Below are 23,879 nucleotides of genomic sequence, written 5' to 3'. Positions count from 1 at the left end.
GGGCATCCATCCCTGCAGTGCCCAGAGTTTCTGGTGCTCACATTAAACCCAGCCTCAAAGGGAAAAAAGTGGGATTTGAGCAGAAACTGGATTTTGGTGTGGCCTGAGTCTTCCCCCCAGATGCAGTCTGTCCCTCCTAGAGCTGCACTCGCTGTGCTATCCCAGGAGCTGGCTGGGTTCTGAATGGCTTAGGCCAGTGCCCAGGCCCTAAGGACTTAATGAGGAAGTAGGTGGGTTGCACCGGGGATGGTGTCATTGACTGGATACAGCTCTATTTTCAATTCTTTATCCTCGCCAGACATAGCCTCAGCTAATGGGCTGTGGCGTCCTGTGATTAAGGCTGGTTCTAAGCAGAAATCAGAGTTTGCTTATTTCCTGAACAGGAGACGGTGACTTTATCTTGAGGATTGAGACACCTGCCATTTGTGGACTTTGGTTGGGGGTACCGTGTTCTTCCATCAAGGTGCTTCCTTACCTTTTCTATGACTGATTGTGTCTGACTTAGCTCTACCTGCCCTCCCCATCATTGTCTTCCTGTAAGTGTGGTCCCAGGGAACGGGGTGCAGCTAGAGCAGGGGCACCCCCCACTGATGGGTGTCTGCTCTTCCCCCTCTGGCTGCCTGTGGCCTGAGGCCCCAGAGCACCCCGCCTCCTCCCTCTGAACTGGGACAGATTCTGAAGCGGGACTTATTGTGCTAACTGTCCAGGGACCTGGGAGGAAAAATAGTGCTGGGAACACAAGGCAGTGTGACAGCTAACATTATTCTCCAGAGGTACATTTCTCTTATTTTGTCAAGTTCCCTTTTCCTATGTGTTGTTCCCCCACCCCCAAATCTTCCAGCTGCTTCCATCCTTGTCTGTGGTCAGCTTTCAGAGGCAGTAGCCGCCGCAAAGAATGCGGGGGAACTTCTGCAAGAGCTTGGCATTCGTAGCATCCGGGAAATTTTGTCGTTACAGCCCTATAACTAGCCAGCCAACTGATGTCAAAGGGTTCCTGCATGGTAGAGGCCCGCCTTTTGAGGGCCTGGGAAGCAGTGGAATCTGCAGGTACGGGAGAGGGAGAAGCCCTCCCACTCAGCCAGGGGGAAAGGGGCTGGAGGGAGCGGCTGGCTCTGAAGGACTGTCCATGTAAATGGAACAATCTCCGCAGCTTTTTCAACAACAGGAAACCCGGAAGCACCTGTCCCCTGCTGGGGACAAATGGTCAGCGGAAGCCAGGGGCTCTGAGGCGCTGCGCAGGTGCGCATCTGGGGCCTTTTGCACCGGAACGTGGAGCTCCGCAGATCAGGCTGCCCATCCCCAATCCCGTCTTGTTGCATCGCCGACTCCTCCTCCTCCATTTCCTCCGGCCCCTTCCCTCTCAGCCTGTGCACATGCTGTGCCCCTCACTGGGCCACCTCCAGCTCCTGTCATCTCTAGGTGACACTCGCTCCAGGGCGGGTTTAGCGCGGCACTCTGCCCTGCCCTCCCATTGCTTCTACCTCCCTGTGGTTTAAAGACCCGATTATGGATCTGGCTCCCACAGGGCCAGGGTTTGGCAGGGAGGGGGCAATTCTTACTCACCCTAGGAGGCTCTTGAATGTTTGTGGAATGAATAAGTGAACAAATGAGCGAGGAAGGTCAACGGGAAATAACAAGCCCCAGTACCTGCCTATGGTAGCTTGCCAGGCTCCTTGGGCGGGGATGAGGAGGGGAAGTGGTCAGAGAAGGTGCACTGTAATAACCTTGGAACTCCTGGCCCGCTCTGCTCTTTATAGCCTTCCCGGTTGGAGTCATTACCTTTACAGGAAATCTCCTTGCGACCTTCACCCTACCCAGCTGCAATAATGCTTCGCCTCTGCCTTCCCTCACCCTTTCTGAATTAGTCTTAGTCAGTAAGTGGAACAGTTCTTGTTTCAATGTTTCATTTGTGTAGGTTTTGCCCTTTCATTTAAATTGTAAACACCTTAAAATCCTGGGTTTTATTTTCCTAGGAAGCAGTTTAGAGGAATGGAGAAAACATTGCTCCAAGGTAGTTTTTTTTCCCTGGCTCCCAACTAGCTGTGAGGTCTTAGGGACAGGGTACTTACCCTCCTCCCCAAAGCCTCTGTTTCCTCTTCTGTGAGGTTAGAGGGCTGGATGCATTTTCCGGTGCTTCCAATGCCCACATCCTGTGATTTTGTGCTTCTGACCCCAGCACTTTTGCTTATCCCTCGAAGTACTTAGACAGGGTTCCATCTCCACACTTGCTGGATAATTGAGCTTGTTCACTCACAGTGTAGCCTAGTTCACCTCTCAGCTCTTTGTCAGAGCTCCTGGGATCAAAAATGACATTAACGGAATAGGTGTGGGACAGCCCTTGGCCTTGCCTCTGCCCAGAAGTTCCAGGCACAAAGGACCCCACCTTGGTCCTGCAGTTCTGTACTTCCGGTGTGTTTTGTTTCATCCCTTAAATGTTGGATGGATTGGAGGTGGAGGCTGATGGTGCTCCCACCCAAGGGTCTGGGAGGAAGGGCTGGTGCTAGGGATGCATGTTCCCACCCAAGCCAGCCATCGTTCTGTAAAACCCGCCTCACTGGCTCTCCCTGGGCAGAGTCTGGCTCCCGTCTCTATTTTCTGAGTGCATTTTCCTTCCGTTGTACCCACTGCATTGCATTGGTTTAAAAAAAAAGAAAAGAAAAAAGTTAAATCCTTTATTGGGATCACAGCAAAGACAAAAGTGGTAAGGACTGTTGTGTGTGTGGGGTTGTTTATTTGTTCTTTTGTTTTTTTGTTTTTGGCATCTGAGATTTGTGAGTTTCTTGAAGGCCAGGAGTGGCTTTTCTGCTTTGGGAGTTGGTTGTTGGTTCACATTCGTGTTCCCAGCCCTTTTCCCCAACTCCAGCCTGGTTTCTCTTTCAGCTCTGTTTTGCTGTCCAGTCAGGTGTATGTTCTTTCTCTTTGTTTCTTCTCCTCGTGTCAGTCAGCCAGACCCCAAAGATTGTAAAAGTGATGGTGAGTAAAGGGCATTAAGTAAAAAGAACACAGCAGAAAGGTAGTGGGTCTCTAAAGATCCCTCTGGCTGGGAAACAGATTTTAAGGCTTGTGGGTTTGGCTTAGGAGCCCCTCTTACTGGAGATAGCAAGAACCCTGAGGTGGGAGGGGAGAGGGAATATTAGGATGCCTAGTACATAAGTGGTATCCCTGAATCCTTGGTGGGGATTAATTGGACGATAAAGGAGGAGCTTGTCGAGATGACCAAAATGCCAGGAAGTAAGAACTGATGCAGAAAGAGGCTGCAAAAGAGTAATTCAGTTGAGTTGTGTCTTGGGCAAAGGTTTGGTTCCAAATCTGTGTTGTTAAAAGGTAAACTGAGGCATATTAAAAACTCGACGAGTTTGAGCAGAAATCAGTGCGAACCTGGCAGCGTCAAGCGGAAGTGGTTAGCGGTGCTCCACCAACAGGAGCAGGGAAAGACACAGAGAAAGTAAGGAAGCAAAGCAAGGAAATGATTTGATGGGATGGACACAGTTTGTGATTGGTTGCCCTTAGGGTTTGGTTTTGCAACCTTGAGGCGTTTACAGGCTGAGATTTTGGTTCGCTTCCGTAGGCTGCTGCAGCGTTAGAGCCACCTCAGTCTAATGGCCTCCCGGTTTAATTAATAACTGTAAAAACTGGAAATCTGGGGGACATTCAAAATTACCTTTGAAAACCACCCCTAGGAAGGCACAATGTTGGAAATGGACGTATCATCGCTTGTTGAGTTATGTGACCATTTTTCTTCTCCAGTGTGGGAGTGTTTGTTGTGTCTAGGTTCCTTATAACGTCCTTGGCTTAGGTGCAGGGGGCAAGCTCTGTGCAAAGCGTGGCTTCTGAAACACCAGAATCGCGCTCCGCAGGAGAGCTGCTGATACGATGAGAGACGCGCGTATCCTTCACCTTGTTTCAACAACCCTTCTTCTTGTGCTTGACTTGCATCGTTTTGTGTGTGTGTGTGTGTGTGTCTGTGTCACAGGGCTCTGCTTTTGTTCTCCCTCACCACCTAAACTGGCAGAGAATTAGGGGACTCCTTGATAAAGAATAACCCCAATATCTCCTGGTTCTGACTGATAGAAACGTTAAATGCGTATTCAACTCAAATCTGCAAATTCTCTGCTTCATCAACAGGTTGCTCGTGGGGGCCCCACGGGCAGTGGCCCTTCCGCTGCAGAAGGCCAGCAGAACAGGAGGCTTGTACAGCTGCGACATCACCTCCCGGGGGCCGTGCCCACGGATTGAATTTGATAACGACGGTGAGTTCTTCTGCACTCGCTCAGGGTTCCCTTGACCAACTTGCCTTGTATCCCACTTGCCCTTTCCAGGCGGAAGGAAAGGGGGGGGACAAGCATTTATTCTTGGAGAGAGAGCCTCTGTTAATTGCATCAGCCTCGTCTGTTTCTTGCTTGCCCTGAGCACATTGACGTTTTAAGTCACTGGGCTGCAGCGTAGTTCCTGCCCGCCCCCGCCAACTCTGCTTTCTAAACTGATATGGTGTATCGATGTCGCCACCTAGTGATGTGTTGAGGTTCTACGGGAGGGAGAGAAACTGTATTCACAGCCGCGAAGAAAATTGAGTGTGTATTTTGTACTCAGCGGCCAAAAGTTCTCATTTGCTGTTAAAATATTTGGGAGAAAGACTGTTTACACATCGTATCTCTCTAAAATGAAAGCTGTGGCCAACATGGATACATTTTGCCCTACTATCTCAGTTAGAGGCCTGTTTTGCACAGACTCTGTGTGGTAGGCAGAGCAATTAGTGTCCCGAGAAGCTGCAACCAAACCTAGTTTGACATTCTTGGTCTAAGCAGATTTGCAGATTCATGTTTATGTGCTTCTCTTGCTTTTTCATCTTTTTAGCAACAGTACTTGTTTTTTTTTTTTTTTTTTTTTTTTTTTACTGATTAGAAAATAATACATGTTAATTGTGGGAAACTTGTAAATGACTTTGAACTGTAAGGAAAAAACCCAGACCCACTGATAATGTAGGCATAATTGCTCTTTACTTAACATTTTGGCATTTTTTTCCTTCTGTCTACCTAAAGTTGTTAGGTTTCATAGTTTTGTAATGATTCAAGATTGGAAATCATGCCTGCCTTCTCATTGGGGAAGGCAAAAATTTGGATGTAGGATCAAACAGTAGGCTCAGATTGATACTGAAATGAGCACATGGTGAGATTTATGGTTTCCCTCTCTCCTTTTTGGAGGAAGGAGATAAAAATAAATATATCACTTTCCTTTTCTGCATTGATAGGAAGATATAAAGTGAGTCTGAGGCCTTGTCTTCCCATCTGCAGTAAAGAAGAGTTCATGCTATTATGTAACAAATTTGGGAGTATGTAGAGAAGTACCCACTTTTTGTTAGTTTGGATGGTAGTTTCTGTACTCGGGACCCTGGATGTCAGAGAAAGTGAAGGGCTACCAGGTAAAGGTATGTATTTTATATAAAGAATTTTATGAATCATTCATACCAATAATCACTCACCCGTTTTCTTAAGATGAGAAGTAATTTTTCTGGATTGAGTAACTAAATTTACTAAGTGTTTAGACTTGGAGTCAAGGCAATTTAGAAGCTGTTTCTTATATTTTTGTTCATTTATTGGTTCATTTCCTGTTGCAATGGCTTTGAAGTCCTAACTGTGTGTGTGTAACCTGTGCTGCTTTCTCCACAGCTGACCCTTCATCGGAAAGCAAGGAAGATCAGTGGATGGGGGTCACCGTCCAGAGCCAAGGTCCAGGGGGCAAAGTTGTGGTAAGTGTGGAGAAGTGTGTCCATTCTACAATGTCTGAGTGCCTGTTGTGTGCCACTGCTGGGCTTACAGAATTGAACAAAACAGGGAGAGCTTCTGCTTGCATAGAGTATACATTCTAGAAAAGTGACTGCTTTAAATCAGGAATTGATGTCAAGAAGAAATGAAAGCATTATTTTTCCTGTGATTTCTGATCTATTTTGAAACAGCTCTACAATCTGCTTTTCTTTAGAACTTTCAGATTCAAAAAACTTATTTAAAAACCTTTACCAATGTCCCTAAAACTCTAGATGGTCTTAAAACAAGAAGCAAAGCAAAACTAGAGATGCTTCACTTTGTTATACAGCAGAAACTAACACAACATTGCAAAGCAATTATACTCCAATAAAGATGTTAAAAACAAACAAACAAAAAAAACTAGGCATGCTTTTTGTCTCAGGAACTATGTAGCTATTATAGATGAGTTATAAAAAAAATATGGGAATGGTCATGGAAAGTAAGGATCAGATAATTTTAAACTCTTTTATTATATATTCTGAGCTTCTTCAAATAGAAGTGGTAACGAAGAAAAAAGGGTTTGTTAGATGGATTGTGCGAAGGTGGCCTTGGAGGTGCCAGGCTGGATTATGATGATCTTTCTGTCTCTTTCAAAATCTGGTTGCTGTAACAAATTTATGTAGAATTTTGAGAAAAGTGAGAATTTTACCAAACACTGAATTTTTATATCTAAGGGGATGCATTATGGGAAATTGACTTGGACACTGTAAAGTGTTTTCAGCCTGTTATATGGAGGGTGGCCATGAATACCCTGTAAAATTAGAGATTATTTCATCTCTCCCAGCAGTGTAATTGTCTCTGCCTTTTAAAATAAATTTAATCTCAGAGTTTAGAGGATAAGTTAGTTAGTATTGATTATAAGGAAATAGTATAGGTAAAAGGAAAATGTCTTTGTTTTAGCAGTGTTAGCCTGATCCCTGTGAAAATATGTCCGTGATTTCTCTCCTCTGGAGCATGAGTACTTATTTTTCACAAACATACTGATGTGAAGGTTTCTATAGCCACTAAAAACCAATTAAACTGAGAAGATGAAATCGGGTGTTTCCCACTGTTTATGTGACAAGTAAATTTATAAATAAATTTGCCTGTGGATTACAGATTGGCATTCAGTATTTGGTTTGGAGCCTTATTCTCAGGCTGAGGGCAAGACAGAAGCCCTGTGCTAGATAATGGTCTCCTTCTTGCAACTTTGGGGAGGAAGATTTGCTGGTTTTCAGATCCAATCTCAGGAGGAGGCCACATTTAACATCCCACTTAGAATTAACCTCTTGATTATTGACAATTTCATCAAGTTGTAATGAAAAACGTAAGGTTTGCTGACGTGTATGGGCTACTTTATTCCATCTGTTTGCAGACATGTGCTCATCGATATGAAAAAAGGCAGCATGTTAATACAAATCAGGAATCCCGAGACATTTTTGGAAGGTGTTACGTCCTGAGTCAGAATCTCAGGATTGAAGATGATATGGATGGAGGAGACTGGAGTTTTTGTGATGGCCGATTAAGAGGTCATGAAAAATTTGGTTCTTGCCAGCAAGGTGTAGCAGCTACTTTTACTAAAGACTTTCGTTACATTGCGTTTGGAGCCCCAGGCACTTACAACTGGAAAGGTATGACGTGTGTATTTATAGAAATAGAGATTAGAATTATTACATAATTGCTATTATATGCACCATGATTTAGTACATTTTAAATGAAAACAAAATGTGTTATAAGGCGCTTTTATGTTGTAGAAGTAGGGTAGGATAGCAAAGTATCTAAATTCTGATTTTTAAAAACAAATAATGTTCAAAATGTATGTTTTAAGAGATTTTTTTCTCTCTGCCAGCAGTTTACATTAATATAATTAACTTTCTTCTGTAAGAATATAATTAACATTAGTTTTTGCTGTTTTGTGTTTGCCTGTTTCATGAAGCTGAAAGTTTTAATTTTAAGGCAGGGATCTGAAAACTGAAAAAATTGAGTGGTGTCATGTACCAATAACATTACAGACATTTTTTTCATTATGTAAGGGTGTGTTTTGCTAATAAAGCAGTATAGTTAGAAGCGTAGATGTCAAATTAGGGAATTTTGAGATGATTTTGGATAACTTCTGGAAAGATTGTTTAATGGTATTGTTTAAATAATTTCGTGATATAGGTAAAAGGAGACACCGGGAGGGAGGGAGGGAGGGAGAAGAATGGCCTGCATTTTTTGCCTGGATGAACATGGTCAGTGATCCTGTAGTAAAAGTTCAACTTCTCTGAAGAAATTAAGCAGGTGTAGAAAAACCACTGTGTTATAAAGGACAATTAACCTTACTGTAATCCGTAGTGAAGAGAAATGCATCTGATCTGGGAATAAGACTTTTTTTTTTGAGAAATTTATTAAAATAAATCCTGTGTTATAACATTTTCACTAGTCAGGAAAAACTTAGGAAAATTTTCCCGTTTTCCATTCAGAAATTTCCTATTAGAAATGATCCTTGAGAGCACCTTGCTCGATAGCAACCTTTGGGAGGAATTTCCTTTGGCCTCCCCGGCCCCAACCGAAACTTTCACGTAACAGCATTTGTCAGGTTATCTTGACCTAATCGAAATAACACATGAATTTAGAAATTGTTTTATTTTAGCAAGAATAGAGGCCATACATAGTAAAACAAAACAATAAAAACACCCATCAATTATGTATGGTTTAATTTATGGGAAACATGTTTTATCTGCTTTATAAATTCTGACTTAAAATGTTACCAATTATAGTGGACTATGTGAGATCTTCTCTTTTCAATTATTAGCTGTGAAACTTTTTTAAAGCTTTTAAATCTTTGGTTAAAGTGATTGGAAGAAAAGATCAAACTACTAATCTTACTTTCACAGTATAGTAAAAAGATAAATTGATTTAGGATTATAGAAAATGTAAAATATATCAGGTTCATATAAGTTAAAAGTTTTTTGTAGGTTTAGTTAACTAAGTAAACATTCCACTTTTCCATCCAGTGTCATGGCATTATAAAGATAATTCATGAAAATGCATGGGCATCTTTTTTTATTACTAGAACAAATTTGTTTGATGTAAAAATCTACACGAACATGATTTTTAACTTTAATAACCTCAAAAGTCATCTTTCTTCTCCTTTTCTTCCTCCAGACGTTTCTTTCTGTGCTTAATGATAACACGAGGAATGTTTACTAGGAACCATCTATTTTATTTTGTTTCATCTTCATTTTTTTTTAACCATTTCATTCTTTTAGGGATTGTTCGCGTAGAGCAAAAGAATAACACTTTTTTTGACATGAGCATCTTTGAAGATGGGCCTTATGAAGTTGGTGGAGAGAGTAACCGTGATGAAAGTCTAGTTCCTGTTCCTGCTAACAGTTACTTAGGTAGGAACGAGAGTAGACGGCATGCCTGCCTCTCCAGATGCCTCTTTGTGACACCGCTGTCACAGGACCCTGGACTGCTAGGCTGAGAAGAGGCCAGGTTGGAGCCAGGGGATTGTGACTGCATTTACTGGAATTTAAGCCTTGGTGATCCCAAGGTAACCTGACTGATGCTTGGGATCCTTCCCGTCTGACCTGAGCTTGCTCAAAGCAGGAGGAAACCTACCACTATCTCCTAAAATCTTCTGTCCTCCCATGTGGAGGTCTGTTTCCTGAGCTAGTGTCGGCCTCTGTAACCTGAAGCAGGCTGTTCATGCATGGATGTTAGCACGAGGCTGAAATGCCTTCCCTCTCCCTTCAGTGCCTCTTTTTGGAGAGAGACTCTTTAAGAGCTGCATTTATGAAGTTACTCTTAAGTGGCAGGTCAAGACCTCCAGGTCCGTCCTCTGTGATTGCTGTTCTCCACGGGTTGGCCTTGCTCCTGGATTGGGGCCCTCTTGTCACAAACCCCCTGGCGGGTGGCACGGGGGCTTTACAGCTGAGCCTAAGCAGGACTGCTAAGGCAGCTGTTGAGGACACCCGGATTGTGTCTAAGTGCCAATTCCTTAACTCCTAAGGCTTGTTTGCATTACTAATGGGTGTCCTAAATTATTCATGTGCATTATGGTAATTACACAAAGGCTTTTAAAAGCTTTAATTCTTGGTATGAGTTGACATAAAGAATAATTACTGTGCAATTCTTGGAAAAAATGTAAAAAATCTCCTAAACCTAAATAGTAACCTATTCTTTTTCAAAAATAGAGACGTACCCATATGCTAGAGATATTACTAGAACAATGGAAGGTTAAAAAAAAAAGAAAAAAATAGGTGTAGATCTAAAAATAATTCTAAACAAGGTATTAGTAAATCTATTCTTCAAAAATTTTTGTAATTACATAGATATGTATGAACAATACTGTTAATTAAAAAAAAAACCCTTCAGAAACTTCCCCACCCCCAAATTAAAAACTTGGTGTGAAGGCATAGAAGGGAGAAAAGTTATACTTATCACTTGTTAAGCACCTACCATGTGCTATAAATCACACACTATACTTACTACTTTATAGGTCTTATTTGATCTTCCCAACAATATAAAATAAGTATTATTGTCTCTCTGTTGCTGATGGGGAAAAAAAAACTTGTGCCTTAGGGACATTAATTTCCTAGTCTAAGGTTACACAATTAATAATCCCCTAGCCAAGGGAAGAAATTCTTATGAAAATCACTGGGGCAGGGTGGGAAGCAGCTGGGTGTGTGAATGTTGTTAGTGGCTTTGCAGGACAGGAAGGGAACACAAGGCCGAGTGGTTTGCAGTCTCAATTATTAAATAGGCTTTTTCAGGGTAAAATCCTTTCCAAGGTAAATATTATCAACAAACCAATATTTTATTTGAATAAATTTTAACAGACAACCTCTCTTCAAATGGGTTATTTAGGAATTAGTTTATGATATTTCAATTTAAAGGCTTTGGTCAAGAAACCAACACTTTGGTCTGTAAGATAGATGCCCATGGATTTTATAAATTTAGTTTCTATTGGAACATTTGAAAATATTAAACATTTTTTATTGAACGCATTTGCCACTTTTGGAATGGATTTCCTCAAAAATGGTTGCCTGGGGGGAAAAAGTGTCAAGTTTGTACTGTTACATTTTGGTTGTCCATGCTGTCTGTGCATCTGTCATTTCAAAAAAAATCAGTAGGTTTTAGGAATAAAATGATCTGCATGAGGTTTGGAAGCTGGCAAAGAGGGTGGCTTGCCAGATGCAGTGGTGGCCTCATCATCCAGCGAGCACGGCAGTAGCTGGCGTGCCTCTTACCGAGTATAATTGCTTTTTCTTCAATCTCTTCCATCCCGTGCATGTGTACAGGCCTGCTGTTTTTGACCAGCATTTCCTATACAGATCCCGATCAGTTTGTTTATAAAACACAGCCTCCCCGGGAGCAGCCCGACACATCCCCTGATGTGATGATGAATAGCTACCTAGGTTTGTGACCTCTGAGATGACAAATAAATTGTCTTGGTCATGGTCATTTAAGAATTTTTTTTTGATCCATACAGAGCATAAATCTTTTTATTTTCTATTTCATTTCAAGTGAAGCACACATAAAAAGCATGCCGTGGTTGAGGCGCTGCAGACAGATGGCTTCCAGAGCTGGATTCAATTGTATCGCCCTCTTCTAAACTTGTAGCTCATCCTATTTTTTGACTCACTTCACAATTTGAGAACTGCAGCAGTAGTGGTGAAGCTTTTTGTAAATAAAACCCAATAAAAAGGGTGAGCTTATAGTATTCTGCATCCGCCTCGCCTTTACATAGGAAGATTGGCTTAATTTGAATGATTTTGATATGGGCGTTTGTGTTTGCTTGCCATTTAACCTCAATATTGGTAATCTGACATCCTACCTGATGCTTTATGGTGGGGTGTTCTACCATTTTTCTGCCCTGTGAACAAGTATGTAATTGATACAGATGACAACTTGCTCACCTCTATTGTTTATACTAGGTTCTCAAACACTCCAGCTCATCAGTCATGGTTTTGTTTGCATGTTCGTGTCTGAGAACTGAGTTGACCCCAAATAGTGAAACGCTGTCTGTGGTATATTAATGTTGTTGGCATTCTTATTCTTGCCTGACGACCAAGGAGATTGAATACAGAAGTTACTAACTACTACATTATAGCAAAACCCTATAACATGCACTCAATTACACTATGTCAGGTTGTATCTCAGTATATAGTATGTAACTTTCCCATGATAATTTAGTATCTAGCTTGATCTCCTTTTACAGCAGTTTCAGTATTAAAATGGGGTTCGAACTGATTCTTAAGATGCATGACTGCTTCATGATTCAAGTTACACAGATGCCAAATAGCATAGGTGCTTTTCTTTAAAAGTCTTAATACATTCCCATAGAAAGCAATGCAGTAGCCTACTACTTTGTACTTGTGTCAAATCTCTTGGCTCTGTGACTCTTATCGTAGATGTAATAGCTGGTGGGGGGGAGGGTCAGAAGGAGAGTGGTGGGAGTAACCAGTGTTATATACCTCCTGAAAAACAGAGTTGATATGTACTGTTTTGTTTTTCTAGGGTTTTCTTTGGACTCAGGGAAGGGTATTGTTTCCAAAGATGAGATCACTTTTGTATCTGGTGCTCCTAGAGCCAATCACAGTGGAGCTGTGGTTTTGCTTAAAATAAAGGAGAATACTACGCACCTTCTCCCTGAGCACATATTTGATGGGGAAGGGCTGGCTTCTTCATTTGGCTATGACGTGGCAGTGGTGGACCTTAACAAAGACGGGTAAGAGCCTCTTAGGTTATTTTATATTTGCAAAGAATTCATTGCCGCTCTGGCTTCTGTAGATCTTGAGAAGAAATATCCTTTCAGGTTAGTTGATGGAAAAAATATTTCTGCTGCCAGATGTTTACCATTCCATCACTCTTCATCACTTATATTTTGGCAGTAGGCGTCCATTACCCTCCCCAGTGGGTAGGATTACATTTTCAGTTTTCAGTTTTACTATGTGCTGGGATCATGGGTCCATGAGAATTAAACTTTAACTCAAAAAAAAAAAAAAAAAAAAAGACACCTATGAGGTTCTGTTCTGTGGTTTCTTGAGGGGCTGTTGGAGCATCCAGAATGTCCTGTTGAAAGTAGGGATTGGTGACAAAGTCAATACAAAGGCCCCTGTGGCTGGTGGTGCCAGTTTGGGTCTCGTAGAGAGTTGAAGGTGGAGGGGAGTGGAATCTTTACTGGGAGTCTGCGCACTATAGATGTAACTTGGGAACTGGCTTCAAGTTCTTACCCTTGATATTTTTCTTTGGGTGTTTATTAGAGGCTACCTTGGTTTTTTAAAAATACTTTAATTGATGATATATAAATTCCAGATTTGAGGTCCTTTTATCATATCTCTTAGTGTCCTTAATACCTGGGCATGTGGGATTCTCCCTAAGCTCGCTGGTATTTTAGCCAATGGTTCACAGTTCTTCCCCTCCTTATGTTTTCAGGTGGCAAGATATAGTTATTGGAGCCCCACAGTATTTTGACAGAAGTGGAGAAGTTGGAGGTGCAGCGTATGTCTACATTAACCAGCGAGGCAGATGGAATAATGTCAAGCCAATTCGTCTTAATGGAACCAAAGATTCTATGTTTGGCATTGCGGTCAAAAATATTGGTGATATTAATCAAGATGGCTACCCAGGTAGACAATGGATTGTGAATTGGTCATGATTTATAGATTATTTGATTGTCTAAAATAGTGAGTGCTCATGGCATCTTATTTTAAAACATTGTATTGGAATGCTTTTAAAATTTAATGTTTGTTAAACTGTGGCATTGTCAACAGATATTGCAGTTGGAGCACCCTACGATGGTAAGGGGAAGGTTTTTATCTATCACGGATCTGCAAACGGAATAAATACCAAACCAACACAGGTAACCAGATAACCTGGATTTCTACAATAAAGGTCTCAACAGTTTGCTTTCTAATAGAATGTTTAGGTTTATGTGAATTTTCACACTAATCATGTTTTATTTACAAGTCTACAATAGTATGAATTTTGTTTTTATAAAAAATGTATTATTAGAAGATAGCTTGTAAATAGATATATATGCAATGACCTGGTTGTTTTAAATTGTAAAATTTCTTTGGTGAATTAGGAATCAAAGTAAGCCAAAGGAAAAGACTATTCTACCCTGACAGCATAAATAGATGGAAATGTGATATATTCCTTTTAGTAGCATACTAAATAGAGATGAAACTGGACAAACATAAGAGATGATTGTAATTGAATAGAATTCAGATACCAAAAACTAAAAATTGCTTTCGAGAAAAACAAGACATTTGGAGAGCAGGTAGAGAGATTTGGTTTGAAATACACTGATCCACTTAATATAGTACACAAGCTCATCAAAAATCGTCTCTTTTGTCTTTTGAGGTACAACATAAATCAGATAACTTTTATGAAATAAAATGTATGAAGTGTTGGATCATATGTATACTTATTTATGATTTAGTTTTGACTTAATGTAATTTATAAGTAAACTTTTAATCTTCAGTTCAAAAGAGACTTATGTGCCTTTTTCAAAGCATGGATAAGAGGCTCATTTTGGTGGCCCAGTGTCCATTCTGATGCCCTGTTCCTTTCAGATTCTCGAGGGTAAATCACCTTTTTTTGGATATTCAATTGCCGGAAACATGGACCTTGATAGAAATTCCTACCCCGATGTTGCTGTTGGTTCCCTCTCAGATTCAGTAACTATTTTCAGGTGTGTAATCTCTGACTTAAAGCATGTTTGGTAATCTGCTTACACTAGAATTTTTTTACCTTTGAATTGAAATTTGTTAACAACTGTACTTCAAAGGCAAAGGCTTGTATGAATTTTGAATATTCTTTTTCTCTTCAGAGTAGTGTAATGATGTAATAAAAACCTATTTTGTAAAGTCTTGCTGTAATTTTGAACTAATTTTTTTAAAAAGGTCAGAATTGGTGGAAAATGTTTACTTTTGAATATATTTCAAAAACCTTTATTTCCATAAAAACTGAAACAAAATTTGATAGTATAAAGAATATAAAGAAGGAAATAAATGTCTTATATTTCACCATCCATTATGAAACTCCAAAATTTTGGTTTATATCCTTCTAGTTTTTAATTTTCTGTGAATATACACATATGTTTAACAAAATTGAGATCATAATGTACATATTGTAACCTGCTTTTGTTGGTTTGTAACGTACAGTGGCCTTTTTCCATGAGTGAGTTTATAATGCATAGTGGGCTATCTCCCTGTCATTGAATACTTTTCTGAAATGAAGTTAATGGTTGTCTGAGATATCCCATGGCCGGATCATAGTTTACTTAACTACTGCCATACTGTCATTGGACACATTTATGTTGCTTTCCAGGTTTGGTTGTTTGCTTCTATTATGATACACAAAGCTGTGGTAAGCGTCCTTAATTTTCTTTGTGTCCTGGATTATTTCCTTACGATAAATTCCTAAAAGTGAGTTGCTAAGTTGAAGGGCCATGTGTGTTTTAGGACATGTGATTCAGGTTCACAAGTGAAATGACCTTCAGAAAGGCTGCAACAGTGTGCCCATCAGCTGTGTCTGAGTCCCCTTATCCCAGCAATTCCATCACTGCTGGAAATCACCAGGAAAAATTGTTTTGTTTTTTTTTTTTTTTTTTTGTGGTACGCGGGCCTCTCACTGTTGTGGCCTCTCCCGTTGCGAAGCACAGGCTCCAGACGCGCAAGCTCAGTGGCCATGGCTCAAGAGCCCAGCTGCTCCGCGGCATATGGGATCCTCCCGGACTGGGGCACGAACCCGCGTCCCCTGCATCGGCAGGTGGACTCTCAACCACTGCGCCACCAGGGAAGCCCGGAAAAACTGTTAAAAAAATTTTTTTTTATTATTTAAAAAGTAGCACATTCTTTAAAAAAAAAAAAAAAGGTTAATACAGAATTTCAGTTAAGTGCAAGTTCCCCAATATTCTCTTCTTCCACGAAACAGCTTTTAATAGTTTTGAGTCTCTCTCCAGTTCTAGGGTATCATCAAAAGGCCATACTATAACTGCTGTTTTCTCTTCTGGTTTTTAAAAATTAATCTCTTCAGTTAATGCAGATACATCAATCTTACTCTTTCTAACAACTTAATATTATTCCATAATATGCATTTAATGAATCCTCAGTTGATGGAAGTTTTAGACAGTCTTTGACTTTTAGCTATTATAAACAGTGTGCTATATAGTATATTGTATGTATCTCTGTGTAATGGATTTTTTTAAAGAAAAATTCCTAGAAATAAAATTGCTGGGATAAGGTTAGCACTTTTTGTATTAATACATATACCCACAGAAAAGTTGTAGCAATTTATGCTCACAATAACAACCTACTAGAGGGCCCATTTTCTCACACCCATACCAACATTGAACAGGGTGAATCTATTTAATTTTTGCCAGTGTGATATGTGATCTCATCTTTTGATTGAATTTGCATTTCTTTGCTCATTGGTGAGAGTGAACCATTTGGGTTTGTTTTTTTCTTAACTATTTGGCTTTATAGTCATTTTTATCTAAAGAATGTCTTTAAAAAAATGGGCAGTGATGTACAATGAAACCCTAAAAGAAAAAAATCTGTGCCATATGTACACTTGGTGCCATATTGCCCTTTGTTCTTCCAGAAGGATGCAAGTGTAGATGTGGCCTCTGTGTCTAAATAGAATCCTAAGCAAGACCCCTGGGGGTAAGAAAACGACACCAGGACACTTCTGAAGAGAACACTATTTTAAAAAACTAGAATATGCTGTATGTTTATATACTGTAGTATAGAATACTGTAGAAAAATAGTTTTCTAGTTAAATGGCAAGATCTATGAAAGCCATTTTATATGAAAACTAAGAACCACAAGAGATGTTACAGATGACAAAAGTAGGAGATGTGAAAATAAGTGGAGAAAAATGTATCTGGAATATTAGGCCAAAGGAAAAAGTAAAAAAAAAAAAAAATTTAGTTAACTGAATGAATGTGTGTTACTACCTTTATATGCCTGTTTCTCTCTATACATATAAGTGTTAGGTATTAACCTTAAAATAGTCAACATTTTTAAAAGGTGGAAGAGTATAGCATAACATTCAAGTATTTTAGCAAGTTTCCATCAAAAAGCAATTTGAACTTCTAGTTCTAGTTTGAGGTATAGACCGCAGGTGTCAAGAAGACTTGAATTCCTGTAACAAAATTTGGTTACGACATCTTTCCCAGCAGATAACCTGACTTTAGCCAATTAAATATTTGCCTCTGTACGTAATTGATATTTTAATATCCTTACTTTCCTGTCCTCATAAGTAGGTTGACTATGAACCCTGTAAATGTGTTCCTTCATTCCTCGTAGATAGTATGAAAGTAAATTTCAAAAGCCTTTGATAATAAGATAATAAGAAATAAGATAACTCCCTTATTTTACAAACAAGGAAAATGAAGGCCCAGGACTTGCTTGAACTTTTAAGGCTGGATCCTGTGAGAACAGGGCGTGGTACCTAAATCTTCCCAACTTCAGTCCCTGGGCATTTCTCCCCACTAAATTATACTAGTACTTCAGGGTACTTAATAAATAAATGCTAATTAAACATGAGACAGCTGAGCCATAAGATTTGCCTTATGTGTTAAAACATTTTTTATGATTCATATATAATGTGCACTCAAAATTGTGTGTGTATGTTGTGTGTTTAAAAACAGAAATAAAAATAGGATTTAGGCAGAAGTATGTGTTAAAATATTTCCTTTTGAAATTTATGCCGCACTAAAGCCTTAATACTATTGTACGTAAAACACTCTAGCATCTGTAGCAACTGGTTTTAAAATATTTGTGAATTTTTGCCTTTTAAATATGCTCTCAAAACTTTAAGAACATATCTACAGGCGTACTTCGTTTTATCGTACTTTGCTTTATTGTGCTTCACAGATACAGGGTTCTTGGTTTTTTTTTTAACAATGTATTTAACAATGTATGTATTTAGGACACATACATGTGCATGGATGTATATGCAAGGATGTTTGTCAGAGCAGAAAGCCTTAAAAAAATTATCAATGTCTACTGATTAAGGACTGGTTAAATAAATGATGTTATGTTGACACATGCAACACCACCAGCTGGTTTGTGTGTATAGATATGAGAAGACCTCTGAAATGTTAGTGCATGAGAAGAAGTAGCATGCAGAGCGATAAGCATGAAAAGCTCCCACTTAAAAAATAGATGCATGTTCTTATATTTAATTTTAGATAATATTTTTAACTGAAACAGACTGATATGTCTGGAAGGACATGCAAGTCTCCTTAGGGGTTTAGGTGGGGACGAGACATATTTGCCTGAAAACTCTGGAACTTTTACATGTTGCCCATATTATTCTTTCAGTTTAAAAAACTCTAATATTAAAACTGTTAAAACAGTCTATAACTTTAAATAAATCATATTTAAACATTTTTATAAATATCGTGTAAACAGGTTTTAAATGATCTCTGTTAAAAGTTGTTTTCTTTAGCAGTGTGGGAGCAGAAATCACATTGGGGAACATTTTTTTTCCTGTGGTTTTTAAGATGCCACATCTGAGGGTGCCTATCTAGTATGTGAGTTCATCTTACCTCCAAGTAGCAAAAGGCTGAGCTTGTTTTTTCACTCCTTTGTCTTCAGATCCCGACCTGTGATTAATATTCAGCAAACCGTCACAGTTACACCTAACAGAATTGATCTCCATCAGAAAATGCCCTGCGGGGCGCCTAGCGGGATATGGTGAGCGTCTGCGCTGTGTCCACTCTTCCCCCAGTGTCACGTCTCTGCTTCATGATGGCCCTGTGACCCTGAGGAGCCACAGGGAACATTAAGAGAAATGGGCAAAGGGAAGAGGAATCTGTCAAGTGACTATATAACATTTTACTCATCAGTCGTCACTGGGGGGATTTCAGGGTTGGGGAATGTGTTGGGATTTTTTTCTAGGGCAATAACGCATCTCTTAAGAAATATGTGTTTGATTTTATACAGCCTGAAGGTTAAGGCCTGTTTTGAATATACTGCCAAACCCACTGGTTACAATCCTTCAATAAGTAAGTACCCGGTACTTTTAAAATTATATCTTTTCTGTCTGCCAGGTTGAAAGTTGCATAAATAATAGAAGAATAAAAAACTGTACTGGCCAGAATGGATCCATAAATTCTGGTTTAAAGAAATAAGTCTATCTGTTGTCTCCTCTTTAATCAGGAGGGTGAAGCCCAAGGGGAAAACTGCATTTGGTCCCCATTTGAAGTTTCCAGAGCAGATGGTGTAGGACAGAATGAATGCCTTGGAAAAGTACTCATTTGCTTGCACAACCGTTTCCTCCATTTCTGTCTTTGAAAAGCAGTGTGGAAAATTGGTTTTGTACTTGTGAGGTGGCGGGGGTGGTAGCTGTAGAAGAGTGACCGCAGGAGCCCGCGTCCTGCTCTAATAATTGCCAGTTTATAGTCTCTTTGCTGCCCGGTCCCCTCCCAGAGGCCTCCGTGACCCAGAACACCCAAGCTGTGTCCCCGAGGGTGGGCCCTGGGGGGACCTGAAGGCTGGCCTTGAGAACTCAGAGACTTGGGCTCTGCTTCTGGTTCCAGCACCGACGCTGACTGACCCTGCAACACAGAGCAAGTCCCTTAACGTTTGAATTTTTATTTTCCTATCAGTTAAAAAAAAAATGCTGGGCTTCCCTGGTGGCGCAGTGGTTGAGAGTCTGCCTGCCGACGCAGGGGACACAGGTTTGCGCCCCGGTCCGGGAAGATCCCACATGCCACAGAGCGGCTGGGCCCGTGAGCCATGGCCGCTGAGCCTGCGCGTCCGGAGCCTGTGCTCCGCAACGGGAGAGGCCCCAACAGTGAGAGGCCCGCGTACCGCAAAAAAAAGAAAAAAAATTCTTCTGATAGGAATTACTACATAGGATTGTGGTGGAGAGCAAATGAGATAAGGTGGGGAAAGCAGGTTGTCATTTATAAGGTCTAGTCCGGTTCCTTTCTTTATAACCCGAATAGGAGTTTTGCCACAGAGTTTGACAAATTTTTAACAATACTCTCACAGTAGTGATGATCACCAAGACCTTGTCTGGTATGCTTTAGTAGCAGCTGTACCTCTTTAGGAGTAAGCCAGAGTGAAGTTGGGGGCCTAGGAATTTAAAGAAAATCTTTTCCCCAAAGAGGAAGTACAGAGTGAGGGTGATTTCCTTCCTGGGTCGGCCGTGGTCCCAGCAGCTTGGTATTCTAGTGCAGCAATTTCCCCAGGAGAAGCTTTCTGGAAGGACAGGGTAGTCTGTTCTCATGGCTTTCAGTTTTTACTCTACCTTGAGATGGAGTGAGTTCTCTTAGGGTTTGTTCGTGTTACCTAAAATATTACTTTCTTTTCTTTATTAAAAAATGTCCCTTTATAACACCCCAGAATTGGACAACTAAGTCTGCTTTCACCCAATCCATGCTGTCATAGGCTTACTTGGCCTTCAGCTTACCAGATTTTAAACTGTCCTCAGGTGGTTTCTTCATCTCTTTGACCTTTTTAGGCCCCTTCTTCTGGGCCACCTCCTGCTGTACGGTCTCCCCACAGGATCTGTGGACCTTGCATGGAGTGTGCACGGTATGCGTGTATTAGGACTTTCTACACCAGAGGAGCTGTGGCCTTTCACTTTACTTTTGATGTAGCCCGTATTTTATTGAGTACAGAAAATAGTTTTTTGTGTGGCTTTCAGTGACGACATATTTTATGATTTCTCACAATCTGTCATCCTCTCAGTGTAGTTTGTGTTGTTTTTACCCAAATACAGTGCCTTACCCTTGCTGGCTTGGGTGACGGGCCTTTTACCATTATGTTTGGAAGTAGCCTAGAGAGACCAGGAGAAACAGTGATTCTTTGACTGGGCAAGGAGAGGAAACGGAGACACGTTTTTATTCTATTGGTCATGTCCTCAAACCACTCTGTTTGCCTATAGATGTGAAATCTCACCAGAACACTCCGTGTCTTCCCCCAGATCAATCATTTATACAAAATAAATTACAAACTTTCTTCTAGCTTTAATGCTGCACTTGATGCCATGTAAATTAATTTTATATTATATAACTACTCCATTAACCAAGTGTTTATGGATGGCCTACTATAGACAGAACTTTTTTTTTTCTGAAGCCATTGAGAGAAAACCTGTTTTCATTGCCTTTGCTTCCACGGTATTGGGAAATTCTGAATCAAATAAAGCAGAACTTGCACAAAGCTGCAGAAGTTAATACCTCTAAAATCTGTGTTCCCAGTGTCAGAGAGTGTGAGCTTATTGTTTGACTAGCCTGTTTTAACTCAGCAGTCCTCAGATGTGGTTGGTGTTCCATACGTACAGATATTTATAATTGAACCTTAATGACTATTCTACTTGGCTTGCCCCTCAAAAGGTCAGCAAAGGTGGCCGGCAGGGATTTTAAGATGATGTGAACTGTCTGGAGGGTCAGAAAAGGTTAGAGTGGGTTTGGTAGATAAACGGTTTTAATGCACCCACACCCTCCCCTGCTTTTGCTGTGAGGGGCACTCAGCATGTGAGCCTTCGTCTGGTTCATTGTGAAGTTAGCAGGTCACTGATAAATGGATGATGTCAAGGTTCACAGAGGGCCTAAAATGGAGGCACATTCCATTTGGCAGCCGTGACATTTAAGAATTCTTTAGATGGACACAGAAATTACTATTGAAACTGTCATTTCTAAATTTTGGCCTTCCATATTGGAACAGCTATTGTTTCAGCATAAGGATAACGTCACATTGTGTGTGTGCAAATGTGCATTGGCTGTATGTTGGCGTGTATGCTTCTGTTCATCTATTCTACCGATTATATTTATGTCAGGTGTTGTGCTGTTGCCAGGCAGTACAGTGGCAAACCGACCGAGGTGATCCCTGGCACGGCTTTGCCTGGGAAGATGGTCAGGCAGTCACAGCTCAGCAGGCTAAGTGTGGTTATGAGAGGAATACTGTCGGACCCCCAGGAGGGGCGAGGAGAGGCTTCCTAGAGGAAGCGATGTCCACGCTGAGATCTGAAGGAGGAGTAGGGTGAGTCAGCCAGTGACGGGGAGTCAAAAAGTAGGGGGTGGTGCAGCCTGCAGAAGGGGGAGAGTGACTTGTGCAGAGGCCTAGGGGAAGTGGGAACCTGCATGTCTAAGAGGCTTTGTAAGGCAGTCATCTTTTGTGTTTGTGACAGAGACTTTAGGAGTTGCCTCCATCCCTCACTGTAGGACCCTGGGCCAGCCACCTAGCTCTGTGGGCCTCCAGTTCTTCATGTGTAAGAAGAGGGAATTAAAATAGAGTCTCTTAAAAAGGTCTCTTCCAAACTCTAATGTGAATATTAGAACATGGGTTATTCATTTTCTGTATTTTCTGGAGCAGATTTTTTTCCTTGAAGCTACCTGCTCTGGCCCTGTACACACTGGGTCACTTCCTCTTCTGATGGTTAGTGAGTGATTTAATAAATGTAAGTCATTTAAGTATTGGCCCATAAAGAAACATAGTTAGAGTTAGCAGTTACATATAGCGAACTGGCAAAGAATGCATTCTGAAGTCAAGAAATGAGATTTTGATCATCCAAACCCTAGCTTGTCTCCAAGCTCTGTTAGTGTAGGTAATCACAAGCAAGATGTGCCTTCTGGGGCTTTGGAAGTGGAAACTTTGGTTGTCGGAGTTTTATTAGCTGACAAACGGGCCCTCTAGCCCCTGAAAGGAAGTATATTTTACCTTTTAATTCTTTTTCTTTTTTAAGTGAAAAGTCTCATCCTATTGTCAAAAGACATCTCCATCTCTAATATATATATTGTTCCTCTTTTAGACAACTATCCCGTATCAAAGCTTCTTAAACTTTAATGTGTATAAGAACCACCTGATGATCTTGTTAAAATGCAGATTCGGGTTAAGTAGGTCTGGCTGGGGCCCAAGGTTCTGCATTCCTGACACAACTCAGGAGAAGCCCCTGCTGCTGATCTAGAGAACTTTCTTGAATTTAAGCATAGGACTGTTGAAGGGGGAGTCAGTTTAGGCGCTTAGGGAGTGTTGGCTGCCCTCCTGTTGTCTGAGGTACTCTGAGTTCTAGAAACACAGTCAGAAACTGATTCTTAGATGCTGCGCTGAGGTTTTGACTTACTCTCGAGCTCCCCCAGGTGGCCCAATGGAAATGTAGCTTTAAAACATTGTTCACAGCAATGGATGGGAAAGAACAGCTTGATTTGAAACATCATAATTCAGTCAGAATGTACATTACCAGGAAATACGAAGGAAAACAATGGTAGTGGGAAAAAGTGTTCTAGGAGGTATTAAAATATATCAGAAAGGAACTCACCATACTTTATAGCTGCCTTGTGTATGAATGCACTTCTAAGTTGCCATGATTTTGTTGATGTCACCTAGCCATTGCGGGCACACTGGAGGCTGAAAAGGAAAGAAGAAAATCTGGGCTGTCATCAAGAGTTCAGTTTCGAAACCACGGTTCTGAGCCCAAGTATACGCAAGAGCTCACTCTGAGCAGGCAGAAGCAGAAGACGTGCATGGAGGAAACCCTCTGGCTCCAGGTGAGGGCTGCAGACAGATCGGTTCTTTAAAGGGGGTCCGTGGTGACGTGGAGATTTCTGACATTTATGCTAGCAACCCATTTTCCAGTACAAAGGAAAGCATTGTTTCGGAGTTCCCCAGTAGCATGTATATCATACTTAACTGTATCTCTGCATACTTTCCAGGAAAATATCAGAGATAAACTGCGTCCCATCCCCATAACAGCTTCAGTAGAGATCCAACAGCCAAGCACTCGGAGGCGAGTGAATTCACTTCCAGAAGTTCTTCCAATTCTGAATTCAAACGAACCCAAGTCTGTTCATACAGATGTAAGTCTTTCTGACTTTCATTTTGCCAATTGTTTGCCAAATCAGACATCTCTGAAGGCAATAGAACTAGTGATTGATTTGCTCTAAAGGCCATTCCTTTTCAGTAAATAAGCTTTTTAATATATGCAAGGTTTGTTGCAGAAAATGTTTCCCAAATCAGCAGTGAACATACAGGGTGCAATTTGGAGCCAGAGAGTATTGTTCTTAATAATTTTTGGCCACTGCAACTTATTGAGACTATAATTGACAGAACTTATTATTCTCACATCAAGTTTCTCCTGTAGCTGTAT

General features: G+C 40.7%; 1 protein-coding gene across 2 annotated transcripts in view; it reads left to right on the top strand.

Moving 5' to 3' along the window:
* The window catches only part of ITGA6 (integrin subunit alpha 6), a 77,069-nt gene that overhangs the window by 33,512 nt on the left and 19,678 nt on the right, over positions 1–23,879 (top strand). For both annotated transcript variants that reach the window (XM_081242409.1, XM_081242408.1), the window contains exons 2-13: positions 4,126–4,250; positions 5,667–5,746; positions 7,156–7,411; positions 9,032–9,163; positions 12,288–12,498; positions 13,206–13,399; positions 13,544–13,632; positions 14,348–14,466; positions 18,383–18,481; positions 18,731–18,792; positions 23,120–23,280; positions 23,446–23,589. In XM_081242409.1, the coding sequence (XP_081098535.1) occupies positions 4,126–4,250; positions 5,667–5,746; positions 7,156–7,411; positions 9,032–9,163; positions 12,288–12,498; positions 13,206–13,399; positions 13,544–13,632; positions 14,348–14,466; positions 18,383–18,481; positions 18,731–18,792; positions 23,120–23,280; positions 23,446–23,589 (1,672 nt within the window). The remainder of the gene's footprint in view (positions 1–4,125; positions 4,251–5,666; positions 5,747–7,155; positions 7,412–9,031; positions 9,164–12,287; positions 12,499–13,205; positions 13,400–13,543; positions 13,633–14,347; positions 14,467–18,382; positions 18,482–18,730; positions 18,793–23,119; positions 23,281–23,445; positions 23,590–23,879) is intronic.

The sequence above is a fragment of the Mesoplodon bidens genome, assembly GCF_964165515.1.
Source record: "Mesoplodon bidens genome assembly, chromosome: 8".
In the NCBI taxonomy this organism is placed as follows: Eukaryota; Metazoa; Chordata; class Mammalia; order Artiodactyla; family Ziphiidae; genus Mesoplodon; species Mesoplodon bidens.
This window is presented reverse-complemented; position numbering and strand designations above follow the sequence as displayed.